Source organism: Crocuta crocuta, unplaced genomic scaffold, assembly GCF_008692635.1.
Source record: "Crocuta crocuta isolate KB4526 unplaced genomic scaffold, BGI_CrCroc_1.0 scaffold16, whole genome shotgun sequence".
NCBI classification, from domain to species: Eukaryota; Metazoa; Chordata; class Mammalia; order Carnivora; family Hyaenidae; genus Crocuta; species Crocuta crocuta.
The window spans coordinates 12,077,280-12,100,665 of NW_027531893.1; the positions used below are offsets into that span (position 1 = coordinate 12,077,280).

Consider the following 23,386-nt stretch of genomic DNA (forward strand, 5'->3'; position numbering starts at 1 on the left):
AAGAGTCCTAAGCAGGCTCCACACTGTCAGCACAAAGCCTGATGTGGGGCTTAAACTCAAAAACCGTGTGGTTACCACCGGAGCCGAAATCAAGAGTCGGATACTTAACCGACTGAGCCACCCAGGCGCCCTGAGCGTGTGACTCTTGATCTTGGAGTTGTAACCCCACACTGGGTGTAGAGATCACTTTAAAAAAAAAATTAATTAAAAATAAATAAATAAATAAATAACTGCCACTATTAAATATTTGTCAGTCACCTAAGGGGAATGTATTCGGCTGTCAGACTCCTTGACAGCTGGCTTATTCATCACAAGTTGAATGAAAAGGCCTAGAAGGGATCAAACAGAGTGTCTGTTGAAGCCTCCATCAGCTGACAGCTTCTAATAATTAGCGCCAAACGAAAGCGCAGTGTTTGGCAACAGCTCTTCGTGTCCGCCAAGTTCAAAGGACACCATTTGAATCTGAATGCTGGTGGAGAAGCCCGCTAACCGCATCTTCTTGAACCTGTGTTTGAATTGAGGTTAATGACCTAGGATCCCATGCCTTCCTGTTTTATTTGGAGATGCACCCAAAGAAAGGATGTGAGGCATCGGGGCTTAGTCTGTCCCTCCTCAACTGACCGGGGGTGCTTCCTCCGCTGTGGCAGTACCAGAGGGGACCAGCCAGGAAACAGAGTATCAGAGGGGACCCAACAGTGTGAGGATGTGGAATGCCCTCCCTGCCCTCACCCTGTAAATAATCTGCTTGTTCTGTGGGAGTTCGTCTTCCACAGGGCTCCCGCCACGCCTCTCTGGCCAAGGCACCATGATGTCATTCTCCCAGGGCACCCAGACTGTTGGTAGCAACGCCTTTGTTGACTCCAGTGAGTGAAGAAGAGCTTGACTGTTTTTCAAACTTTCTGGTGTGACTTTGGGCCTGTCCTGTGGGAAGTGTTTTCCTTTGTGTGTAAATGAAGGGAAAGCAGTACGCGTGTTTGGTGAAGGAAGATAATTTGAGAGAGGAGCCAGAGCAGAATGTGTGTGTGCGCATGTGCGGGCAATACCCATGTGACCTGTAATGAAATGGTTGAGGGCACTTTAACGTAGGGTTTTTTTGTTTGTTTTTTGTTCTTAATTTTTTTATTTACTATTTTGAGAGAGAGGGTGTGAGTGGGGGAGGGGCAGAGAGAGAGAGGGAGACACAGAATCCAAAGCAGGCTCCAAGCTACAAGCTGTCAGCACAGAGCTGGACACGGGGCTTGAGCCCACGAACCACGAGATTATGGCCTGAGCTGAAGTGGGACGCTCAACCGACTGACCTACCCAGGTGCCCCTAGCACAGTTGTTTTAAAACACAAGCCCTGGGCCGCCTGGATGGCTCAGTTGGCTAAGTGTCCGACTTTGGTTCAGGTCGTGATCTTACGGTTTGTAGGTTCGACCCCATGTCAGGCTCTGTGCTGACAGCTCAGAGCCCGGAGCCTGCTTCAGATTCTGTGTCTCCCTCTCTCTCTGTCCCTCCCCCGCTCATGCTCTGTCTCTGTCTCTTTCTCTCTCTCAAAAATAAATAAACATTTAAAAAAAAAAAAAAAAAGGAAAGGCACAAGGCCCAGTGGCCCAGATTGGATGTAGGCTCAGGCATTTGCTACCAGTTGACTTTGGGTTAAGGAAGTAGCCTCCATTCACATCTCTGAAATGGCATTTGTCGCGGCAACATAAGCACAGTCCTGAGCCCAGAAGCTGGCCCAGAGTGAGCCTACGATGAATGTTAGTTGCTGCAGTTGGACAGCAGTAGGTCATTAAGTCGTTCAACTATCCCCTTCCTTGGAAAGCCTTGGTCAAATCACACTAAGCTACTTGTGGTTAGTAATAAGTTGTGGGTTTTTTTTTGTTTCCTTCCTTGCTTTCCTCACCTCCCTCCCTTCCTACCTTCCCTCCTCCCCTCCCTCTCTCTCTCCCTACCTTCTTTCTTCCCTTCTTCCCCCAAAGGTCCCCAAATCCCTTCTAACCCCCTATGCTACAGGGGGAGTGTCCTGGATCACAAAGTTAGAACAGTTGTCAAACGAAGTACATGGTTTTCTGCTCTTATTACAAGGCACCAGCAACCAAAGCCATTGTGGGTCCTGATATGTAATATGGGGACATCGCATGAAGTGGATTTGTATTGCCCTGTGGATGATGCTTGGAGACGTTCGTGTGGTTTTCTGTGGCTGTGTGGATGCCTTGAGCAAAATGATTGCTTTGAAGATTGTTGGGGCTTCTTACCCAGAAGCTGCAGGAACCAGGTTTGGGAGGGGGTGAGGTGCAAGGTGCTAGTGGGCTGGGAGGCAGGAAGCACTTGGTACATAAGAGCTTTGAGTGGTGGCCCCCGTTCTCTCCATTTGCCCTCCCTTGGTTCAGAGTCCATGTCTGTGGAGAGAAGGTTCTACTGAGGTTCGGCTTGTACCCTTGGCTCTGGTGGGTGGCCATGAGGATGTCTGGAGCCTCCTTAGAGAGTATGAGAAGACTGGTCTGATAAAGATCCTATACTAAGGGGGAGCTAAATCCCTTACAGAAATCAGGGCACTGACGGGCTGTGCCCACGGGGGGTGTGTGTTGGGGGGAACGGATGCTCCCCTGCCAAGAATGACAGCGTCCACTATAACAGGAGTGTGCGTGAGGCAGGAGTGACCCTCAGTATTTTCAGGCAGTGCCAGGGAAGGGAGGTAAACACAGCTTCCCGGACGTCCTAAATCATACACTCTGTGTTGATTTTGACCTTCAGGACAAGTTTGAAACGCAGCACTCGGAAGGCTACCGGCAGATCTCAGCCTTAGAGGATGACCTCGCCCAGACCAAGGCGATTAAGGATCAGCTTCAGAAATACATCAGGGAGCTGGAGCAAGCAAACGACGACTTGGAAAGAGCAAAACGGTACGTCGGGAAGGAGAAGACCGGTTTTGGAGCCTTATTCTCCGCCCTTGGCTCCCAGTACCTGGGTACCAAGTACTGTGTTGAGCATAGAGGATTCAGCCATGAGCCGAACCAAGCCAGTGACCTTCTAGGAAATGGACAGCACACAGATAAGTGCAACTTAATTACAGCAGAAAGGGCTGCAAGTCCAGGGTGCAAGGGGGGCACATGACCCGATGCATAAGTTTGGCCGTTGGTGGGTAAATGTCAGACAAGGCTTCCCAATGGGGGTGGCACTTAGGCTAAGTCCAGGGGGAAGAGTATGAGGTGAGAACATTCCAGGCAGAAAGACAAACATGAGCCAATTACCACCCTAAGGTAAGCATGTTCAAAGAACAGTATTTCTTTGTAAATGTTTGTGTATTTTTGAGGAATGCGAGTAGGGGAGGGGCAGACAAAGGGGGAGCAGAAGATCTGAAGTGGGCTCTGTGCCCGACTCGGGGCTTGAATGCAGGAACTGTGAGATCATCACCTGAGCTGAAGTCAGACACGCAACCGACTAAGCCACCCAGGCGCCCCCAAAGAACAGTATTTTGTAAACTGACATTCTGCTGTTGAGCAGAATAATACCTACCAATAATAACTTTTATTGAGTAACTACTCTGTGCCAGCTCCCCCCCCCCCCTTTTTAAATGGAAACACTTTAAAAATGAGATATAAATTGCATACAGTGGCGTGCACAGATTTTAAGCGGAAGTTCACAGCACTTTGGGCAAATTGCATATGCATTCACGTGACACACACTCTTGTTAAGCAGGGGTGGCTTCGTGCTGCCCTCCCAGACCCCTGCCTAACTTTGTAGTGGCTGCTGTAGGATCGCAATATTAACTTCACGATCACGTAAAATGCAACAGCCTTGCAACCTTACAACTTGATTTTTATCATCCTTGAACTTTAGGCTTTACTTGTAATACTACTATGTCTACGAATGCTGTGGATTCTGCAACACTTTGCTGTCACTTTTGCTTTAAAAGGCCAAGTATATTTTATTTTATTAAAAAAATTTTTTAACTGTTTACTTTTGAGAGAGAGACAGAGAGACAGTGTGAGTAGGGGAGGGGCAGAGAGAGAGGGAGACAGAATCTGAAGCAGGCTCCAGGCTCTGAGCTGTCAGCACACAGCCCGATTTAGGGCTCGAATTCACGGATTACAGTATATGACCTGAGCTGAAGTCAGATGCTTACCGACTGAGCCACCCAGGTGCCCCTAAAAAGCCAAGTATGTTTTAAAGAAATTAGGAGAGTAAAAAGATAGCCTTTTATATTTACCCACATACTTACCGTTTCGGGTACATTCCTTCCTGAGGATCTGGGTTTCCCTCTGGTATCCCCTCCCTTTGGCTTGAAGAACCTCCCTTAGGATTTTGTACAGTGAAGGTCTGCTGATGGTAATGTCTCCTTATTTTAGTTTATCTCAAAAGTGTCTTTCTTTTGCCTTTATTCTCATTTTCTTTTTTTAAGTTTATTTATTTTAGAGAGAAAGAGAGCAGGGGAGGGGCAGAGAGAAAGGGAGAGAGAGAGAATCCCAAGCAGGGCTTGAACTCATGAACAATGAGATCATAACCTGAGCCGAAGTCGGATGCTTAACGGACTGAGTCCCCCAGGCTCCCCTGCCTTCATTCTTGAAGGTTATGTCCACTGGATGTAGAATTCTGGGTTGATAGTTATTGTTTGTTTGTTTGTTTTCAGTGGGTTTTTTGACTGTCTTTTGTTTCCCTTGCTTCAGGTCAGAAGTTAGTGGTCATTTGAGTGGTCACTCGTCAGTATGTAATGTTTTTTTTCTGGCCGCTCTCAAATTTTTGTTTGCAGTAGTTTGATTATGATACCTCAATTTTATATACATGTATCTTTTTTTTAAGCGTTGGATTTAACCAGAATTTTTTTTTAAATTTCCTTAAGTAATTCTCTATACCCAACTGACGACCCTGAGATCAGGAGTTGGATGCTCTTTGACTGAGCCAGCCAGGCACCCCTGTATGTATTTACCCCGACAGGGTTTCCTGGGCTCCTTTAGTCTGTAAATTTCTCCTTTGACAAATTCAGCTTTGGTCATGATTTTCTCAAAGACCAGCGCTGGCCCATTCTTTCTGTCTTCTGTCCTCTGGGACCCCAGCTACACACGTTACTCCTTTTGATAATGATCACATAGGTCTCTGAGGCTCTGGTCCTTTTTATCTTTTCTTCCCTCTAATATTTTTTCTTTTGGTGTTTCAAATTGGATCATTTCTATTGATCTAGTTGCAAGTTCACTGCATCTTTCTCTCCAGTCTGCTTTGATAAGCCAATTCCAATAAAGTTTTTAGATACTGTATGTTCAGTTCTAGAATTTCCTTTAAAAAAAAAAAGTAGTAATTTAAATTTCTTTACTGTAGCTTCTCTTTATATCCTTCTTTCTTTCTTTCTTTCTTTTTTTTTTAATGTTTAATTTATTTCTGAGAGAGAGTGTGAGCAGGGGAGGGTCAGAGAGAGAGGGAGACACAGAATCTGAAGCAGGCTTCAGGCTGCTCCGAGCTAGCTGTCAGCACAGAGCCCAACGCAGGGGCTTCTCTTTATATCCTTGAGCATAGCTACAGTAGCTACTTTATTTTTTTTAATGTTCATTTATTTTGGGTGGGGGGCAGAGAGAGGGGTCACAGAATATGAAGCAGGCTCCAGGCTCCAATCTGTCAGCACAGAGCCCTACACGGGGCTCGAACCCATGAAATGTGAGATCATGACCTGAGCCGAAGTCGATTGCTTAACCGACTGAGCCACCTAGGCGCCCCATAGTAGCTACTTTAAAGTCTTTCTGCTAATCTAATATGTAGGTTACCTCAGCGCTAATTTCCACTGATTGTATTTTTTCCAGAGTTTTCGTCTTTTTTTTTTTTGGTCTGTTAACTAGGCTGAACTAATGTTCCAAACTATTTTCCCTTTATGGCCAGTAGCTGAAATCTGTTTTATTCTTTTTATTATTCTTTTTATTTATTTGTTTTGAGACAGCCCATGAGAACAGGGGAGGGGCAGAGAGCGAAGGGGACAGAAGATCCGAAGCAGGCTCTGTGCGGACAGCAGAGAGCCTGATATGGGGTTCGGACCCATGAACTATTAAATCATGATTTGAGGCGAAGTCAGACGCTCAACTGACTGAGCCACCCAGGCATCCGCATTTTATTCTTTCAGCCTGAGCCGGGCTGCTTCAAGTCTACTATGCAGATGCATGGTCTCTGGCTAGCCAGAGACGTGGGAGAGAATTTGGGACTCCCATGTGGTGGTAGATTTCTATCACTGGAGCTGTAGGCAGAAAACTCACAAAGATGCAAAATTCACTCATATTTCATTGATCAATACAAGTCATGTGGCCCAAGTCAAGAGCTGGAAAAGTACATTCCACTCACAGTGAGGCTGTGGCAACGATGTGGCTGCAGGAAGGGAGGGAGAATGGGGACCCGTAATGCAGTCTTCCATGAAGATCGTACATTCACGTGGCTTGAAACTAATATACCAAGGGTAGAGTTTTTTATGCAAATTCAGGCAAATCAAATTATAAATTGGTGTTATCCCTACCCTCCTCCCCAATAGTATCTTGTACACCCTGTTGTCCATCTTTCACGTAACAGTAGATCCTGGAGATCTTTCTGTATCAGGCCACAGAGCATTCTTTGTTCTTTTTCTCCTCCAAGTGCATAATATCTTATTGTATGGTTGGTATTGCATAATACATAATAATTTGTTTGTCCAGTCCCCTGTGGATGGCTAGCTGCTACATTTGCATTCTTGTGTGGTGATCAGCACTGCTGTGATGAATGATAAACACTGCTTGCACAGATGTTTATCTGGAGAGTTAAATCCCCAGAAGTGACACTGCAGGGTCAAGGGACAGATGCAAATGTGATTCTGATAGTTATTGCCCATTTGTTCTCTCTGTAGTTGTATCGCTTTACATTCCCAGTGACTGTGTGTGTCAGTCCTCTGTTCCAGACAGCTTCCCAAACAGAGTGGTTTTCCAACTTTCAATTTCTGCCAGTCTAGTCAATGACCAGTAGCTACATTTCTGAATTATACATGACATAGGTTCCTTTTCATATATTTAAGAACTATTTTTATTTCTTTTTCTGTGAACTTGGCCTTCTTTTTTTTTTAACTTGGCATGTTGGTTGTTTCCCACTTCTAAGAGATTTTTTAAATATATTTGTGATATGAATTGAAAATATTTAGGGGCGCCTGGGTGCCTCAGTCGGTTAAGCATCTGACTTTGGCTCAGGTCATGATCTCACGGTTCATGAGTTTGAGCCCCTTGTTGGGCTCTCTGCTGACAGCTCAGAGCCTGAAGCCTGCTTTGGATTCTGTGTCTCCCTCTCTATCTGCCCTGCCCCCACTCATGCTCTGTTTCTCTCTGTCTCTCTCTCAAAAATAAACATTTAAAAAAAGAAAATATTTAGAATTTGTCACTTGTCTTCCAGCTCTATTGTATACATGACTGTCAAGTTATTTGAGCTCTCTGTATTCCAATTTATCAGTCACAGTGGAAAGGCTTTCTGCAGTCCAGGGTCTATAAAGCAATTAGCCTGTGTTTTATTTTGTTTTTTCCGTTTCTTTCTTAGATTTCTGTGTGTGTGTGTGTGTGTGTGTGTGTGTGTGTGTGTGTGTGTGTGATTAAAAGAGGCACTGAATTCACATTTTGGACAAATGCTGAGTATTTGGGTGTTCAAATCAGATGAGGCAGAGATGAGGCCCCCAGTCATTATCATAGAATGAATAAAGTTCTCAAATTCTGAAGTTTTATATTTAAAAAACCTTGAGGGCACCTGGGTGTCTCAGTCAGTTGAGCGTACGACTCCTGATTTTGGCTCAGGCCATGATCCCGGAGTCATGGGATTGAGCCCTCTGTCAGGTTCTGTGCTGAGCGTGGACCCTGCTTGGGATTCTCTCTCTCTTTACCTCTGCCCCTTTCCCCTGCTTGCACTCACTCTCTCAAAAAAAAAAAAAAATCAAAAAAAACCCTTAAAAACAGTATAATTTTATTTTAGTAGGATATTCTGAATACTGATTTGGTTTGTGAGTCTCCGAGAGAAGATGGATTTGCTGCCCTTGGCCTTGGACCCTGTACGTTGTCCTCAATAAGGCTCTGGCTCGTACAGCTAAGTGCTGTATGGACAGTTCTCTCTCTCTCTTTTTTATTTAAATGTTTATTTATTTTTGAGTGAAAGAGAGAGAGCGTGAGCAGGAGAGGGACAGAGAGAAGGAGACACACAATCCAAAGCAGGCTCCAGGCTCCGAACTGTCAGCATAGAGCCTGGTGCAGGGCTTAAACTCACAGACCACGAGATCGTGACGTGAGCTGAAATGGGACGCTTAACTGGCTGAGGACCCCCCAGGCCCCCTGGACATTTCTCATTTACTCCTCAGGACACCTTTGTGTCCCTCAGGAGCTTGGATGATTCTCATTCTGCAGGGAAAGAGCCTGGGTCCCAGAAGGTTAAGATGCTTGCTCGGGTCTGTGGTGTCCAGGCCGTGCGGGCACTCATCCCCCCTGTGTCTGACCTTTGTCAGCTCCAGGTCTGTAGGCACCAAACAGATGCCACTGTTTGCTCTCTGGGACAGCTTTGCTTTTCTCCTACCAGGGCCACAATCATGTCTCTGGAAGACTTTGAGCAGCGTTTGAATCAAGCCATCGAAAGAAATGCCTTCCTGGAGAGTGAACTTGATGAGAAGGAGAATCTTCTAGAATCTGTTCAGCGACTGAAAGATGAAGCCAGAGGTCAGAAAGACTTGGCTTTGTTCTGTGTGCCCTCACTGGTGTCCCCTCTCCCTACCTGAGTGTTGCCCAGTGTCACCTCTGCCGGAAATCCCTGCTCTGGTCGTAGGGTGTAGAATCGCACCGGGCAGGCTTTAGCCTCGGTCCCCACCCCATGGTGAGGACCGCCAGATGTCCAACCCTGTAAATATGTATTTACACCACCACTGGCTTTTTGTTCAGTAGGAGTATACGGCTTTGTGGGGAGAAAAGATTTGGTGACGGATTTGCTGGCGAGCCCGTTGTCTCTGTGACTCGATGGCAGCTCGTGCACGTGTCTCATAGCTCTGAATTCCCGTCAGCGTTTGCTCCGTGGAAGCTTGCAGTTCCGGGGGTAGATCGGGGTACAGAAGAACTTCCTGAACATCCCAATTGATTGTTAATAACACGAATTTAGTTTCTAACGTAGAGCGGGTATAAGGGGGATGACAGAGAAAAAACTCTCCGTTTGGAAGGTAGTTGAGAATCGGTTAAATCAGTGACAGAGATTCATTTTATTTCATGGAATGTTTAACAGTTGTTAAAACACAAAAGGAATAGATGTGAATATAGTTAGATTAAGAGCTATCGTTGAAGGAAGGTAAGTCATAGACAGTAAATTTGTTGCTATTTATGCTTAATAAGAATTATTCCTATCACATGCTTAAGCGATAATATAGAAACTGTATCTCTGAAAATGCAGAGAAAGAAGTGTTGAAAAGATCTCCCCCGTAGGGATTGGTTGGGACAGCGTTATTTTCACTCCGTATTCTCTACGCCCTGTTGTGCTAGAAATGTTTGAAACGAGAAAAGCATAGTGTGTCTGCCACTGCCATAGTTTTTCAAAATTTTTAAACCTTTTTGTTTTTAGTTTTGTTTTTAAGTAGGCTCCTTGCCCAGTGTGGGGCTTGAACTCACAACCCCGAGATCAAGAGTCACACGTTCTACTGACAGAGCCAGCCAGGTGCCCCTAAACCTCTTTGTTTTTATTTTAAAAATCATGTAGTTTCACAAGCCTGCTCAGCAAGGTCCTGTGGGTGTCACTCCCCTGAGGGTTTCTGCCTGTGCATTTTCATGCTGGTGCTTCTTTGCCCTGACCAGTGTCACTGTCCTCCCTCCCTGTCCCCCGTCACCGAAGCAAGGGCTTATGGTGCATCCTTGTCTCGGCTCAGATTTGCGGCAGGAATTGGCTGTACAGCAGAAGCAGGAGAAACCCAGGACGCCCTTGCCCAGCGCCGTGCAGGCCGACAGGACAGACATGGCCGTGCAGGCCACTGGCTCCGTGCCGTCCACCCCCGTAGCTCATCGGGGACCCAGCGCCGGCTTAAACACCCCGGGGACCTTCAGACGTGGTGAGGGACGGCCGGGGAGGATGTGCTTTTCTTCACCAAGCTTTCCCAGCAGGAGGTGGCNCAGCTGGGGTGCTTGCGGGGGTGGAGCTCAGACACAAGTGGGAGGAGCTCCAGTGTGAGGCAGTAGGGAGCGATGGAGTCTGCGGAAGGCAGGAAAATGGAAGCTTCTTCCCAGGGGCGGTGGCCACTCAGCTCCCACCCCACGCAATGTGGGCTCCGCATGAGCAGACGTTTCCGGTCTTCATCAGAAGCCAGAAATCCTCTGCTTGAGCATGAACTCTCCTAAAAATAACATTCCGATGACCAGATAAAAAATTTACGGAGCATCTGTGCATCTAGAATTGGAGCCAGTGTAATATGGGCTGCATGGTAAAAAAAAAAAAAAAAAAAAATTGAGAAATTTGAGTTTTTGCCCCAGCTGCTCTGATTCACAGAGGCTGTTACTGGGCCTCTTATTGGCAAATAACAGTAGACAGTTACTGAGTGCTCCGTGTGTGCTGGTAGCCACTCTGCTTAAAAGGCTTTGCATATGACCTCCCTGAATTCTTACCACAGGCCCAAGATGCACGTGCTGTGCCCATTTGATGGATGAGGAGACTGAGGGCCCCAGGAGAGTAGCTTGCCTCAAGTGATACAGATGACAAATAGCAGAGTTGGGATTCAGACTCAGGCCAGCTGGCTCCCGGGCTCAACTGCCAATTCCTGCTGTATCCCTAAGCTTGTCCCAGAATGAAGAGACTGGAGACATTTCCAGAATCCCAGTCTAGAGGAGTGTTTTCCACGCTTCAGTATGCACGTGACTCAGCGGGGCACCTCGTTCAAATGCACCCGTGTCTCCGCGGGGCCGGACAGGACCTGAGATCCTGTATCCTAACCAGCACCCTGGCGATGCTGGTGCCACTGGTCCCCGGCTCCCGCTGGGAGGACAGAGCCTCTGGGGAGGAAGGACCCCTACCAGCATGGTTTGTTTGGACGCTGTTCACGTCCGTTACCTGTAGGGAATTCGTAGAATTTCAGGAAGACTTATTTGGATTTTGTTTTAAAAGTAACGGGTAAAGATGAACACTGAATACAGTCATTGTAAGGCTGCAAAAGGTTGGTGGTCACGCAGGCTCTTGGTGTGTTAGTTAATTCTTGAGTGAAACGGGGGCAGCATGGGGGGGGCAGTGTTAGCTCCCCTCCCTCCCCCACCGGGGCTCCGCATTTAGGGACGTTAGTGCACCGGCGTATGACCGGGGATCCCGGGGATCGCTGTTACACGTGCTCGCTTTGCACACGCAGGTCCGGATGACTCCACGAGCGGGACCCCCCTCACGCCCGCAGCCCGGATATCAGCCCTCAACATCGTGGGAGATCTGCTGCGCAAAGTAGGGGTAAGGCCGCCGCCTCCCCGGGATTTGGTGTGGCTCCCTGCCTGTGTTTCAGGGTATCGGAGAGGGGTCATCTTACCGCCTCCTTTTCCCTGTAACAGAGACTTCCTGCAGCCATGTCCCTGAGCGTCCTCCAGGCTCCTCTGGGCCTTGCTGACAAATACCCGGAGCCCAGACCGCGTCAGCCCTTTGATCCCTGCGTGGATCTGTCTTTCCCTGCCATTTTTCCTTGGAGTGCGGGAAACCTGCTTGCTGTCTGTGGTTTTTTTCTTAATTTGAGAAAACTGAGAAACATCTGAAAATTGCCCTTTCCTTTTAAATGAGGGAGTTAAAGACTACTTCTCAAAAGGCGAGAGCAGAGACCTCAACTTGAGGTTTTATATTTGCTACAGGGCAAGATTGTTTTGTGCTTAAGAATAAACACAAGAATTAACGCGCCTGGGTGGCTCAGTCTGTTAAGCGTCTGTTAAGCGTCTGACTTTGGCTCAGGTCATGATCTCATGGTTCGTGGGTTCGAGCCCCGCGTCGGGCTCTGTGCTGACAGCTCAGAGCCTGGAGCCTGCTTCAGATTCTGTGTCTCCCTCTCTCTCTCTGACCTTCCCCTGCTCATGCCGTCTCTCTCTCTCTCTCAAATATAAATTTAAAAAAACATTAAAAAAAAGCATTAACACAGGCATTCTCTGTAGTTGTGGCTTGTATGTTTTCACACGATGCCTGGAGCAGCACGTGACTGAGCTCCTAGCAGCCCTGTCTACTAGAACGTATGCGGTCAGAGCTGCACCTGCCTAGAAGCTTGCAGCCCTTTGCTCAGGTTTTTGCTTTTAGGCCTGGTGTCTGGTTTTCTGTTCTGTAAACGTGTTTCTCTCTTAATGTTTTGCACAATTAGCACATAGATAAGCCTGGGGTGGTCTCCGTGCCTTCTTGGTTTATATGAGGGCTCTTTCCAGCAGAGCACAGCCCTCCCACACGAGCCACTCTGTGCACATTTAATAAGGGCAAGCAAAAGAGTAGATCGTCCCGAAAGTTGACTTCCTATTTCCCATAGGCGGACCTGGATCATTGGCAGGGTTAGTGATTTTCCAGGAAGCTCCTAAATGTCTTAGGCCCGTGGCTCTAAAAGTTGGAGGAGTGTTGGATTCCATCAGGGCCCCACTTTTGGAATTGCAGCCTACAGCCCCCTTCCAGAACCACCGTTTGAAGTCATTGTCTGTGTCCGGGCTCTGGGGAGAGGCGAGTTCTGATCTTTAAGCTGAAAGCGTGTTTCTCTGCAGGCGCTGGAGTCCAAACTTGCATCCTGCCGGAACTTTGTGTACGATCAGTCCCCAAACCGAACAAGCGGCCCAGCCCTGGGGCGAGGGGGCAAATACAGAGACGGCGGCGAGAGACAGCCAGGCAGCACCGGCGTGCCTCTAGGTGACAAAGGGTCAGTACTTTCAGCTGTGCGCGCACGGCGGGAGCCTCTGAGCCCTGACCAATAGCCATTTCATAAAAGTTGCAGCGGTATGTCAGTGAACCTTATGCTCTACCGCCTTGAGACCAAGTGAGGTGGTGACTTCCGGTTAAGGGGAAAAGAGGAAATGTCCAGGAAGAGGCTCGTTGTTAGTATTCAAACCTGTAGCCCCAGCTCCTGGTCATGCTGTGAGAATGTCCTGCATGAAACGCTTGTTTGGGACTTGAGATTCAAACGTTGCTCTGTTCCCCCCGGAGGAGGACTTTTTTCATTTAAAAAAAAAATCCTTAGAACCTCAGGAAACGGACTAAATTCCAGCCAGACTAGATGGGAAAACACAACTCTGGCAGCTTTGGGTAATTTTGTTGCTTGAGGAAGATCAGGACAGCTTCCAGATTCGTTAATTTTCTAAGCTGGGCCGCCATCTTCCTGGACCCCAAGCCGAGTCACTTTGGTAGATGTGTGGCAGGCAGGGAACAAAGAATCAATTTCCAGGGCGTGCATGTAAGTTCCGACCCTGTCGAAGAGGATGTTCTTCAGTGGGTCTTCTGTGACTGGGCTTTTCGTGTAGCCTTGGGAATGTGCGAGCTAGATGGCCAGTGTCCTTTTCTTCATTTCGCAGGAGAGAAAATTGACACCCAGGGAGACCCGGCTCCTGCCTCTTGCTATTCACTCTTAGGGCTTTGTAGGCCCCAGTGCTCGCCAGTCTGTCACAGCTGTAATGTCCACCTAATCTGGTTTGCTCTGTCTGAAGGTTGGGAAAACGCCTGGAATTTGGGAAGCCGCCTTCAAATACTTCCTCGCCGTCGCTGCCGTCAGCCCAGGGTGTAGTCAAGATGTTGCTTTAGGAAACCCACGGAAGCCGAAGCCCCTCGTGTGTCTGTGCGGGAGTCGTTACTTTTCTTTCCCTCCTTCTACTAGGTTTTTGCTTTTTGTAAGTTAGTTTGAGAAATATGAGCAAGCAGTCACACTGGCCACCGAGGCCGTCGCCTGTGGCCCCCGGTAGCTGTCCCCGTGAAATGTTGTCTCATCCACCCCAGCCTCCTGGCCAGTGCGTTTCAAATGGACGGGGACAAACCGCACCCTCTGGACAGGGCTCTGAGGTGTGGGTGCTGTGGCCACCCCATCATTTTGAGCTGACCCGAGTGTTGAAGGAGTTGGGGATGTGTTTTTAATGGCTGGAGATGCCTTAAAGAAGGGATATGAGCCCCACCTCAGGCTCAGGCTGTCTCCTGAACAAAGTGTCCTTGATCTTTGCCACGGGGAGGGTCTGTGTACTGACATCATGTCTAAGAGAGAAGAGTAGACTAGGCACGTGCCTTTTTTTTTTTTTTTTTTTTTTTTTTTTTTAGAAAACACGCTCTGGTGTAGTGTATGTCCGGCACTTGCTCTGCCTCTCACTGAGGCCGTGCGAGCTGTGCCTGTGTTTCACGGGAGATCTTGTGTGGACCGGGTCACTGGAAACACCTGTGTCCTCTTAAGATCCACCCTGGTAGTCGGGTTTCCCGGAACCTGTGCCCTAGCCCTGGGGGTGACCTCCCCTGACGGCCGTTGGGGTGGCATGGCCTTGTGAGTACAGCCTGTAAGAACCGAACTTTGTTCGGAGCCATGATACAGTAACCAGGATGGCCTCGAAGTAGGATCGAACCATAGGACCGTTGGTGGAAGCATCCTTGTGAAAGAAGAAACAAACACGGGATTTTCACGCGGACAGAGTGCATGCTCAGCCCTGCCTGTCACACTTTCAGAGACACGTTAAAAAGGACACGTGAATTCGGGAGCACGCACGCAGCTTAACCACCCTTTGTTACTAAGTTATTTTTCTAAGAGAATAGCAGAAATATCATTGCGTTGAAAATAGAACTTTTCAAGTGCTTTTGAAATTCAACAGAGAACTAGTCTCTGGTGCCCAGTTCATTACCCTGGGAACATTCTAACCTGTATTGGGAAAAGACGGACTTCTATTTTTTTAAAAGAACAATAAAGTCAAGAGAAACTCATTTTCCACTAGTCGGTGGTGGTGGTGGTGGTGGATAAATGCTGCCTGATTTGTGCCTTGATGTTTGCTCGTACGGTGGCAAAATGTTTGTTTTTGAACCAAGTAACCAAATATGAAAAACCCCGACTAAAAGAAAATTCCACTTCAGGTCAGCTTCTTAAAAGCATATTTGGGGTATGTTTGTGTATTGTTGGGGGCAGGTTCGCATTTGGCCATTGGCTTGAGTTTTCCCGTTTCCATGTCTCTTCTCAAATGTATCTGACCTCACGGAGTCAGTGTGCAGAATCACTTTGTGTCGAATAGAACTTGGACCAGGACAGGACCCATGGCCTGGTTTCGCATGGCCCCTGTAGTGAGAATGGTTTTTGTGTTTTTAAAGTTAAAAAAAAAATGGAAAGATGAACATGTGACAGAGACCATATGTCACCCAAAATATTAAATCTTGGCCTTTACAGAAAAAGTTTGTTGAAAAAAAGTCTGGGGCACCTGAGTAGCTCTGGGGGTGGAGCATCTATCTGACTCTTGATTTCAGTTCAGGTTGTGATCCCAGAGTTATGGGATTGACCCCTACATCAGGCTCTGCATTGAATGAGGAGCCTGCTTGGGTTTCCCTCTCACCCTCCCCACCTCTGCCTGTCTTCTGCTCAAGCACCCCTGCTCGCTCACTCTCTCTCTCAAAGAAAGAGAACTTTGTTGATTTCTGCTGAAGTCCTGTGTTTTAACTTTAAAATTCTAGGATATCTTGGGGCGCCTGGGGGGTTCAGTCAGTTGAGCTTTCAACTGTGGCTCAGGTTGTGATCTTGCAGTTCGTGAACTCAAACCCTGCATTGGGCTCTGTGCTGACAGCTCAAAGCCTGGAGCCTGCTTCTGATCCTGTGTCTCCCTCTCTCTCTGCCCCTCCCCCGCTCGTGCTCTCTCAAAATAAATAAACTTAAAAAATTCTAAATTCAAGGATATCCTATATCCTTCACGGCATGTATGTATGAGTTTTGGTTGGTAAGGATGTTCTTCGTGGTCAAGTTCCTACTTCCAGGGCCGGGAGCTGCCTGCCTCTGCTTGGAGAAGTCCCTTCACAGAGACTCACGTGACCTCTCTGCTTTCTTTTTTGGCGGGGCGGGGGAGGGGCAGCTGTGGGATGTCAGACAACTTGTTTCTCCTCCCCAGGCCTCAGATTCTCCCGTTGCAGATTCTAACCTGGCTTCGTAGGGTCGTCGTCAGGAGGAAGCAAGAACGCACGCCGCTCTTTCACTCCGCAGCAAACAACAGAAGAGCTGACCGCGTTCGGGTGATTTATAACCTTTTATTAGTGAGGGTGTCCTTAAGTACAATCGGGGTGCGTCTCAAACAGTGTGACCCTCTTGCTCCCAACCCGCTGGAGCAGCGTCTCCTCTTGTAACTCGTGTGGCTGCCGAAGGCTTTTGGCCTCCGTGAACTGTGTGCATCTGACGTGGGCTAACGGGGGGCGGGGACACAAACGGGGGCCCCTCGAGACGTTGGAAGGGCAGACGGGTGGGGAAGGTCTTAGGAGCAGGAGGCGGCGGCACCCGTTTTGGTGACTTTCTGCCCGTCTCACGTACGCTAAGTTGCCAGTGATCAGTCACTGTGGTTCTATTTTCCTAAAAACTCAACATTTCTGCACAAGTCACTGAGAGGGGGAGCGGGTGTGTCTGTGTCCCCTCTTGGGTTTTTCTCATTTGGTACATCATTCAAAACTCCCATCGGTACCCCGGACGCAGGGTGGTGGTTTTTTTTATATTCGTTGTGAGGGGGTGTCTGTGACATTTGGAATTTGAGGACAGATTTAGACAGTGCTCAGAGTCCACTGGGTTTGGGTCTGTTCAGCTGTTGGCAAGGTGCTTATTCACTGGCTTTCGTTCCATTGAAGTCTGCATCGCGAGCGTCTGCTTCCTCCTCAGAACCGTCGGCATTTTCAATAACTCGACGTCCTCCAGACCTTCTAGAGGGAACAAAGGAGGTCTCGTTTCCTCGCCTGTGGGTGTGAGGAGAACATACGTGTCTTTAGTAGAGAAATCTCCCTTGAGATCGGAAGAGGTTTCTAAAGGGACAGAAAACAAACACAGACAAACTGAAAGGAGATGAAAATATTCAGGTTAAAGTCAAGCTCTGACCCGTCTCAAGGTATGGTAACATTTAGTCAGCTGGAATGGGGGGACAAGTAGATTTTTCATAGCAAGACGGTCTGCTTAAAGAAAAAAAGTTGGGGTGCCTTTGTGGCTCAGTGGGTTGAGCATCATCTGACTCTTGATTATCTGCTCAGGTCATGATCCCAGGGTTGTGGATCGAGCCCTGCATCGGGCTCCACACTAAGCGTGGAACTTGGTTAAGATTCTCTCTCTCTCTCTCTCTCTCTCTCAAAAAAAAAAAAAAAGCGCTGGTCATCTGATGACCCTCAGGATTCTGTTTTGTGGTCTTTTATTTGGGAAAGAAAAAAAGAATCAAGTGGGGGCTGACACATTCCCGTGGGTTTATTCAAAGCCTACGGGGCAGGTGTGAAGGGGAGGGTGCTCTCATTCTGTCCCCCCCTTGCCTTCAGAAGGAAAAAAAAGGGAGGGTATTAGGTTCTCAGCTGGAAGAAGGTAGAAATGAGCATCAAAGGCAGCGTTGAGGTAGAGGCCACCGTGCGGATGCCAGAGTGTGCTCCCTGGTTAAAGCAACGCAGGGCCCCCTGCTTCTGTGAGAGCAGAATTCTTGGTGTGAGTTCGCACAGGGCAGAGATCTTGTCTGATTTTTAGTCCCCATGCAGGCACCATGCATGGCCCGTAATAGGTGCTTAATGAATATTTGTTACAAGAATAAGATAGACGTGTTAATCTCGGGTGTATTTCAGCTCTAGCTGGTAGGACACCCCTTTGCTGTGTCCTTAGGGCTGCCATCTCTGGAGTGCCGGATGCCCTGAGTTACTGCCAGGGCCAGCCCGGGTCACCTGCAGTGAGGCTTTGCTCGGGAGGTCTGCTACAGGCAGGTAGCAGGAGAGGTCAGATCCCCCTGCACTTGGCCCCTCCCCACGGAAGAGATGTTTGCTGTGTTTTCTGTGACAACAAATCATCGTGTTTGGCTCTGGCCATCTGGGCCTGTTGGACCCGAATCGGAGGACCTGTCTCCACTCATTTTAGGAAGAGGAATGTAGACTTTTGTCATGAGAAAGGACCTGCTTCACCACACAGAGGCTGGACCTCTAAAAGCCACAAGGGTGAGCCCGTCCCTGTTAGCGATTCTTGAGTTGCCCTTTGGACTAGGTAAATCTCGGGGCTAAAGGAAGGCCCAGAGCATCCTGAGCGCTGAGAAAGGGTTTCCAACGTGCGCCTCCTGAGGTCCGAGGGTGGGAGGACCCCAGGCTGGGAAAACCCACCCAGGTTTTTGGGGAAGAGCATTTGCTGAGGGACTGCGATCGAGGATGAATAAATACAGTTGCAGCCACTCCCAGCTCAAGCCTTGGGTCAGCTTCGCTCACGTAGGAGGGAAGCTTGGAGCTCACTGCACCCTTAGGACTGACTTTGCACCCTTAGGACTGACTTTGCATCACCTTTTCTCGAAATGACCTTTAAAAAGCCCAGGCCTTTAGCACTGTGCTTGCCAGGAACCTGGGTCCCAGAGGAGGGTCTCTGAGCACAAGACAGAAAGAGTAGCTGCTGCTCCCACACATCTCTCCTTCCGCTTCTGACCCTCCTGGTTCAAAGCTTGATGGGCCAGCCTGGGGCTGAGGAACTGTCTCCCCTACCATCCCGAGCTCCCAGCACTCTGGGCCCCTGGAGACAGTCTGTATTTGCAAGCTACCAGAGGGGAAGTGTCCAGGTGTCCCCTTGATCTATGAGAGATGTCATGCCCTGGGTCACCATAAGCCCCCTGCGCAGCCACCGGCCCTGTGAGCCTGCCTTCCGGCTCAGGTGCCCTTCCTGAAGGAGCTGGTTTCACATCCAAGGCCAAGGTTGGCACCGGCTACACCTGTCACAGGAAGTAAGGGAGCCCTTTTAAAGATTTTCTTCAAGGGTCTGAGCTGGGAGAGTTTGGCTTCTATTCACAGCCTCTGAGAACTCCCCCTCACAACCCCCCACCCCGAGGCACTGGTGGAGCACCGGGAATCAGCACCTGAGTGCGAGCACTTGATGTGCGAGGACTCCCTTTCCCCGCAGCGAGTGCGTCCCCAGTCCAGCCTGAGCTGCCAGGGGTGCTGTTCGAGAGCTGTGTTTCAGAGGCTGAGAGCTTTTCCTAAAGCGCCGGCTGACCCCTCACCCAGCTTTAAGTATTTGGGCAGCGACAGCGAAGCTGAGATTCTCCAAAAACGGAAGAGGGACACAAGCCAGGCCTTGCTGGGCCTCTCGAGGCAGATGAGAGGGAAACCAGGCCCTGGGTGCCTACGTCACGTGTGGAAAAGCTGTTAGACTCCCAGACACGTCAAGGCCTCTTAACTCTGTCGTGTGAAGGGCCCTGTGTTCTCCCTGGAGTCTGGGGTGTCTTGTCCGTTTCCCACTGGGAACACAAGCCCAAAGAGCCCTGGAAAAGGCTCTGTCCGGACTACGCTTGTCTGCGCAGTGGCCAGCGCGTGTGCCCTCGCATACCAGTGGCGCAGGTGAATGCTAGGCCTTGCCTAGGGCCCTTACGGCCCCAGCGACTGCAGAGCGTGCAGCCAGAGCTCATTTCTTTCACAGACAGGTTTGAGAAAGCCCGGCCGTGGGGGCAGCTGGGGGCTGGGCTGTGGTCACCAGGAACCTGTGTTCCGTGACTTGTGATTTGTGGGCCAGACCGGCCAGACGGAAGCCAATCTCCAGGAATGGGCTCAGACTGTAGAAGTGTCATACTCGCACCGTGTGGTGTCAACCAGACGGAGGAGGACAGCACAGCCAGGTGTCCTGACAGTGTGAGAGAGGCCCGCTGATGCAGGTAAGAACAATACAGGTGGCACACGCAGCCTCTTAAGTGCTCGTCAACACACAGCGACACGTCCCGTGCCATGTCAGATGCCCAAGCAGGAGGAGGGAAGGAAAACGGGTCAAGAGATGAAGTCTTCTTGTACTGATCTTGGCTTTGGTAAAGAGAGTCTTGAACTAAGATATCCACGCCTTCCGAGTTTGCAGGAATCCCATGGAAATTTGTGAGGGCCCAAAAAGGGGGTTGCGGGGCACAAGGAGGGCGGGAGGGAGGGCAGGAAGGAAGTGGAAACCGAGTGCAACACACACGAGCTGCGAAGCTGGAGGCATGGTACCTGGTGAGTCATTGCGGAGTTTCCTGGGGGAGGGGGGCTCTGAAACAGAGAGAGAGAGTCTCTGGTGGTTATCCGCAAACGAGAGGGCATCCGCTTAGTGCACTTTTAATCACGAAAGGCGTTCCCTTCAGTGAAATGATTTAAGGCACTTGTGAGTCCACCTTGCAGAGAAGTGCTGGACACGAGAGCTCTGAGAGAGGCTGGCACACGTGAGCCATTGTTCCAGCTAAAAAGCTCACATCCAGTGTTGTGGCAAAGGCCGGGCACAGCTCTTGAACCAAGGCACTCGTGCTGAGATTTACTTGGCCGGTACGACCATGAGACTTGCCCTGCATTTCCTCGGTCACCGAGAGCCGGCCAGGTTTGCCAGCCTCACTCAAAGCTCTAGTGCTTGGCTTTAGGTCTGGCACCTGAGCAGGGCTTGGAGGTAGTGGGAAGGTATGGCCTGACTGGGTCCTGCCCTAGGGGATGCTCACACCGGGACTGTGAGAAGTAGCCTGTTTGATACCGGCCCATACGCCCCGCGAAGGATCAGCTGTGCTGGGCGGGACCCACAGGGGACGTTCGGCGTGTGAGAACGGAATCCTGGGTCCTGAGCAAAGGGAGTGCTGACGGCTAGAGCCTGAGCTTCCCCACCACCCGCCCCAGCACTGAGGAGGGTAGGGTTCAGGCACCAGCAGAGCAAATTCCTGGGCGGGGGTCTCCCTGTGAGAACAGCTCTCTTGCTGACCCTCATCCTGGGGGTTTCTCCCAAGCCACTGTTGGACCTGAGAAGTTACATCTTGCTTCCGTTCCATCGGTAGGACCCACAGCCCCTCACCAGCCTTGCGTGATCTGGGGTCTCCTTCCTGTACCCCACGCCGTCCACTCTCCCCCTTCCGAAAGGGGTTTGGGCTTTCCCCTCCTCACATGCCATGCAGGGGTGCTCAGAGTCTGGAGTTGATATGGCAGGTGCTTTCATATGGTTCCTGGCCATGCCACTGGGTAACTCCATCGCACAGTTATAAAAGCATTCCCTTTCCCACTCTCTTTAAAAACATCTGATTATGTCAGAAACGGTCTATTTGGTGCTGACGTCGTCTTCTATCAGTCCCTTGTCAACTGAGAAACAGGCTTTGTGGTCCCGGTCATCAGTTAGTAGCCACAGTAGGTAGAATACATTCATTAGTGTTTTGCTCTCACTGTACTTTAATTTCGTTGTGACCTGTCGATGCTGGTGATGGTGGTTTAACAACGCAGGGGTGGTAAGTTTTATTTGCAAACAGAGGGGTGTAGGATTCGACCAGTTAACTTCAGAGACAATGTGAAGTCAACAACAGTGCAGGTAGTAAGAGGCCAAGGCAAAAGGGGCGAGGTGGTAAGAGAATGAGGTGAGGGGAGCATCATCTCTGACTGTGGCTGAAGGTTTGTGCCCAGCACTATCCCAGACACCGGGGACGAATAAGCAGAGCCTCTGTGCTCATGGGACCACAGTGACGGCTGCCAGTGAGATAGGTGAATAAACAGCAGGCTACATGGGGGCAGGCGGGGAAGACGGAGAACTGCAGGGAGTGAGGGTGCAAGTTGTAGACAGGGTGACGTGGATGAGTGAATGCCTTAAGGAAGGGAGGCAGGGACCCAGCTATGCGGAGAGCTGGGATAAGAGCCTTCCAGGCAGCGGGAACCGCCAGGGCAAAGGCCCCAAGGCAGCATGTGTGGACCTGGAGGGCTCATTTAGGAGGCAGTGGACGGAGACCACGTAGGGCCTGGTGGAACCAACCGTCATGATGGTGTTGCTTTCGGTCTGAATTAGGTGGAAGCCACTGGATGGATCCGAGCAAAGGAGGGTTGTGACTCCCATCCATTTAAACAGGATCCCTCTGGCTACCACGTTGAGAGCAGACTATCAAGACACAGCATAAACAGAGGCCCAGGAGGAGACTGTGCAAGTTATCCGGATGCTAGGAGAGAGTGGCTTGGACCAGGAGGGCAAGAAACCGTTGGGCTGTGGATATACAGGGTTTTTAAGGGAAAGGTGAACAGATTCTCCGGCAGAGATTGCACGTAAGGTAAAAGGGAGAGGGAGAAGTCAGGCATGAGCACGCTAGTGGCCTGGGTTAAGGCAGCTGTGTCAGTCCAGTTGCTGAGCTGGAGAAGACGGTGAGGGAAGCTGATTTGGGGGTGAAGGGGTTCAGGTCAAGGTGTGAGCTGCCTGTGAGGCAGTGAGTGGGAAGGGCGAGCAGGTCTGGGGTTCCAGGGAGAAGTCTGGACTGGGAAGTCAATGCGGTGGGTGGAAGTCAAAAGCCCCCGGGCTGGTTGAGATCACCTAGGATTGAGCAAAGATGGAGATGAAGAGAGAACCAAGATGGCACCCTGGGGCTGGCCAACGGCCAGTGGGCTTTGAGTTAAGGTACCAGCAGAGGAGATGAGGCAAGGCAGCCAGAAGGGGGAGGAAGAAAACCAGGTGTGGGTCAAGGAAGCTGCAGCTCAGTGGGGTGAGGACTGAGGACTGGCCATTAGGCTTCTGCATAAAGGGGAGCCGGCGGGGTGGGGCTCAGAGGCCAGGCTCAGCTCCTGGAATGACTTTATTGAGGTTAAAATGGTAAAAAGGAGGAGGGTAAGAATTTCTGGAGCAACATCCTTGAGTGAACAAGAGAGGTAGAGCTACCGGATATGTTGCTCTGAGTTGACCCTAGATAGTTCAGCCCAGAAACGGGAACAGAGAAGAAGAAATGAACGCGGCTGCGGGGAGGTGGGTTGATGGGGAAATGAGAGCTTGTAAGGATGGGTGAGGAGGGTGAGTCTGGGGAGAGAGTGAGAAGCAGAGGTCCTGGAGCGTGAAGAGGTGAGGGGAGTCTGAGGTCCAGGTAGCACTGAGTGAGGTCTGCTCCCTGGGGCGAGAGAGAAGGTGGGGCAGGAAGTGTGCTTGCTTGCTTTTCTCGGAGCAGAAGGTGGAACGTCTGGTTTAATTGGGGTTGTGTTGTCACCAAGCAAATACATCAAAGCAGGACGGGGACTGGGGTGTTGAGGGCGTGTGCAGGGTGGACTGATGCCGAGCGTGGGCTTGGCGCCAGGCAGGAGTCAGTGTGTGTGTGACACGGGCTGAGCACTGTGGTGGGGTGAAGACCCCCAGGGGACTGAGGAAGCGATGCTTGAGGGGCAAGCTAGAGCTGGGAGGAAGGCCCGTGGGCTGGCAGGATCACAGAGGAGACAAGGTCAAGGACCTGAGAGGCTGGACCACCCCTCCCCCCGGAGGGGTGTGGGCGAGCCTGACAGGAGGCTCAGGGGCTCAGGCCTTCAGGGAGTCAGTGGATGTGGGAAGGAGGCCTGCGG

The 23,386-nt window shown here is 49.9% G+C and overlaps 2 protein-coding genes across 6 annotated transcripts in view; one reads left to right on the plus strand and one right to left on the minus strand.

Moving 5' to 3' along the window:
• The window catches only part of NDE1 (nudE neurodevelopment protein 1), a 27,224-nt gene extending 12,370 nt beyond the window's left edge, over positions 1–14,854 (plus strand). For 2 of the 5 annotated variants that reach the window (XM_077773320.1, XM_077773321.1), the window contains exons 4-9: positions 2,741–2,889; positions 8,531–8,667; positions 9,855–10,034; positions 11,316–11,407; positions 12,676–12,827; positions 13,609–14,854. In XM_077773320.1, coding sequence (XP_077629446.1) covers positions 2,741–2,889; positions 8,531–8,667; positions 9,855–10,034; positions 11,316–11,407; positions 12,676–12,827; positions 13,609–13,702 — 804 coding nt within the window. In that variant the 3' untranslated portion in view covers positions 13,703–14,854. The other 3 variants (XM_077773322.1, XM_077773324.1, XM_077773323.1) reach the window with 3 other exon arrangements.
• Positions 14,855–16,156: 1,302 nt separating this feature from the next.
• MYH11 (myosin heavy chain 11) overlaps positions 16,157–23,386 on the minus strand; it is a 102,740-nt gene continuing 95,510 nt past the window's right edge. Inside the window, 1 exon segment of the mRNA XM_077773193.1 lies at positions 16,157–16,843. Coding sequence (XP_077629319.1) covers positions 16,711–16,843 — 133 coding nt within the window. The 3' untranslated portion in view covers positions 16,157–16,710.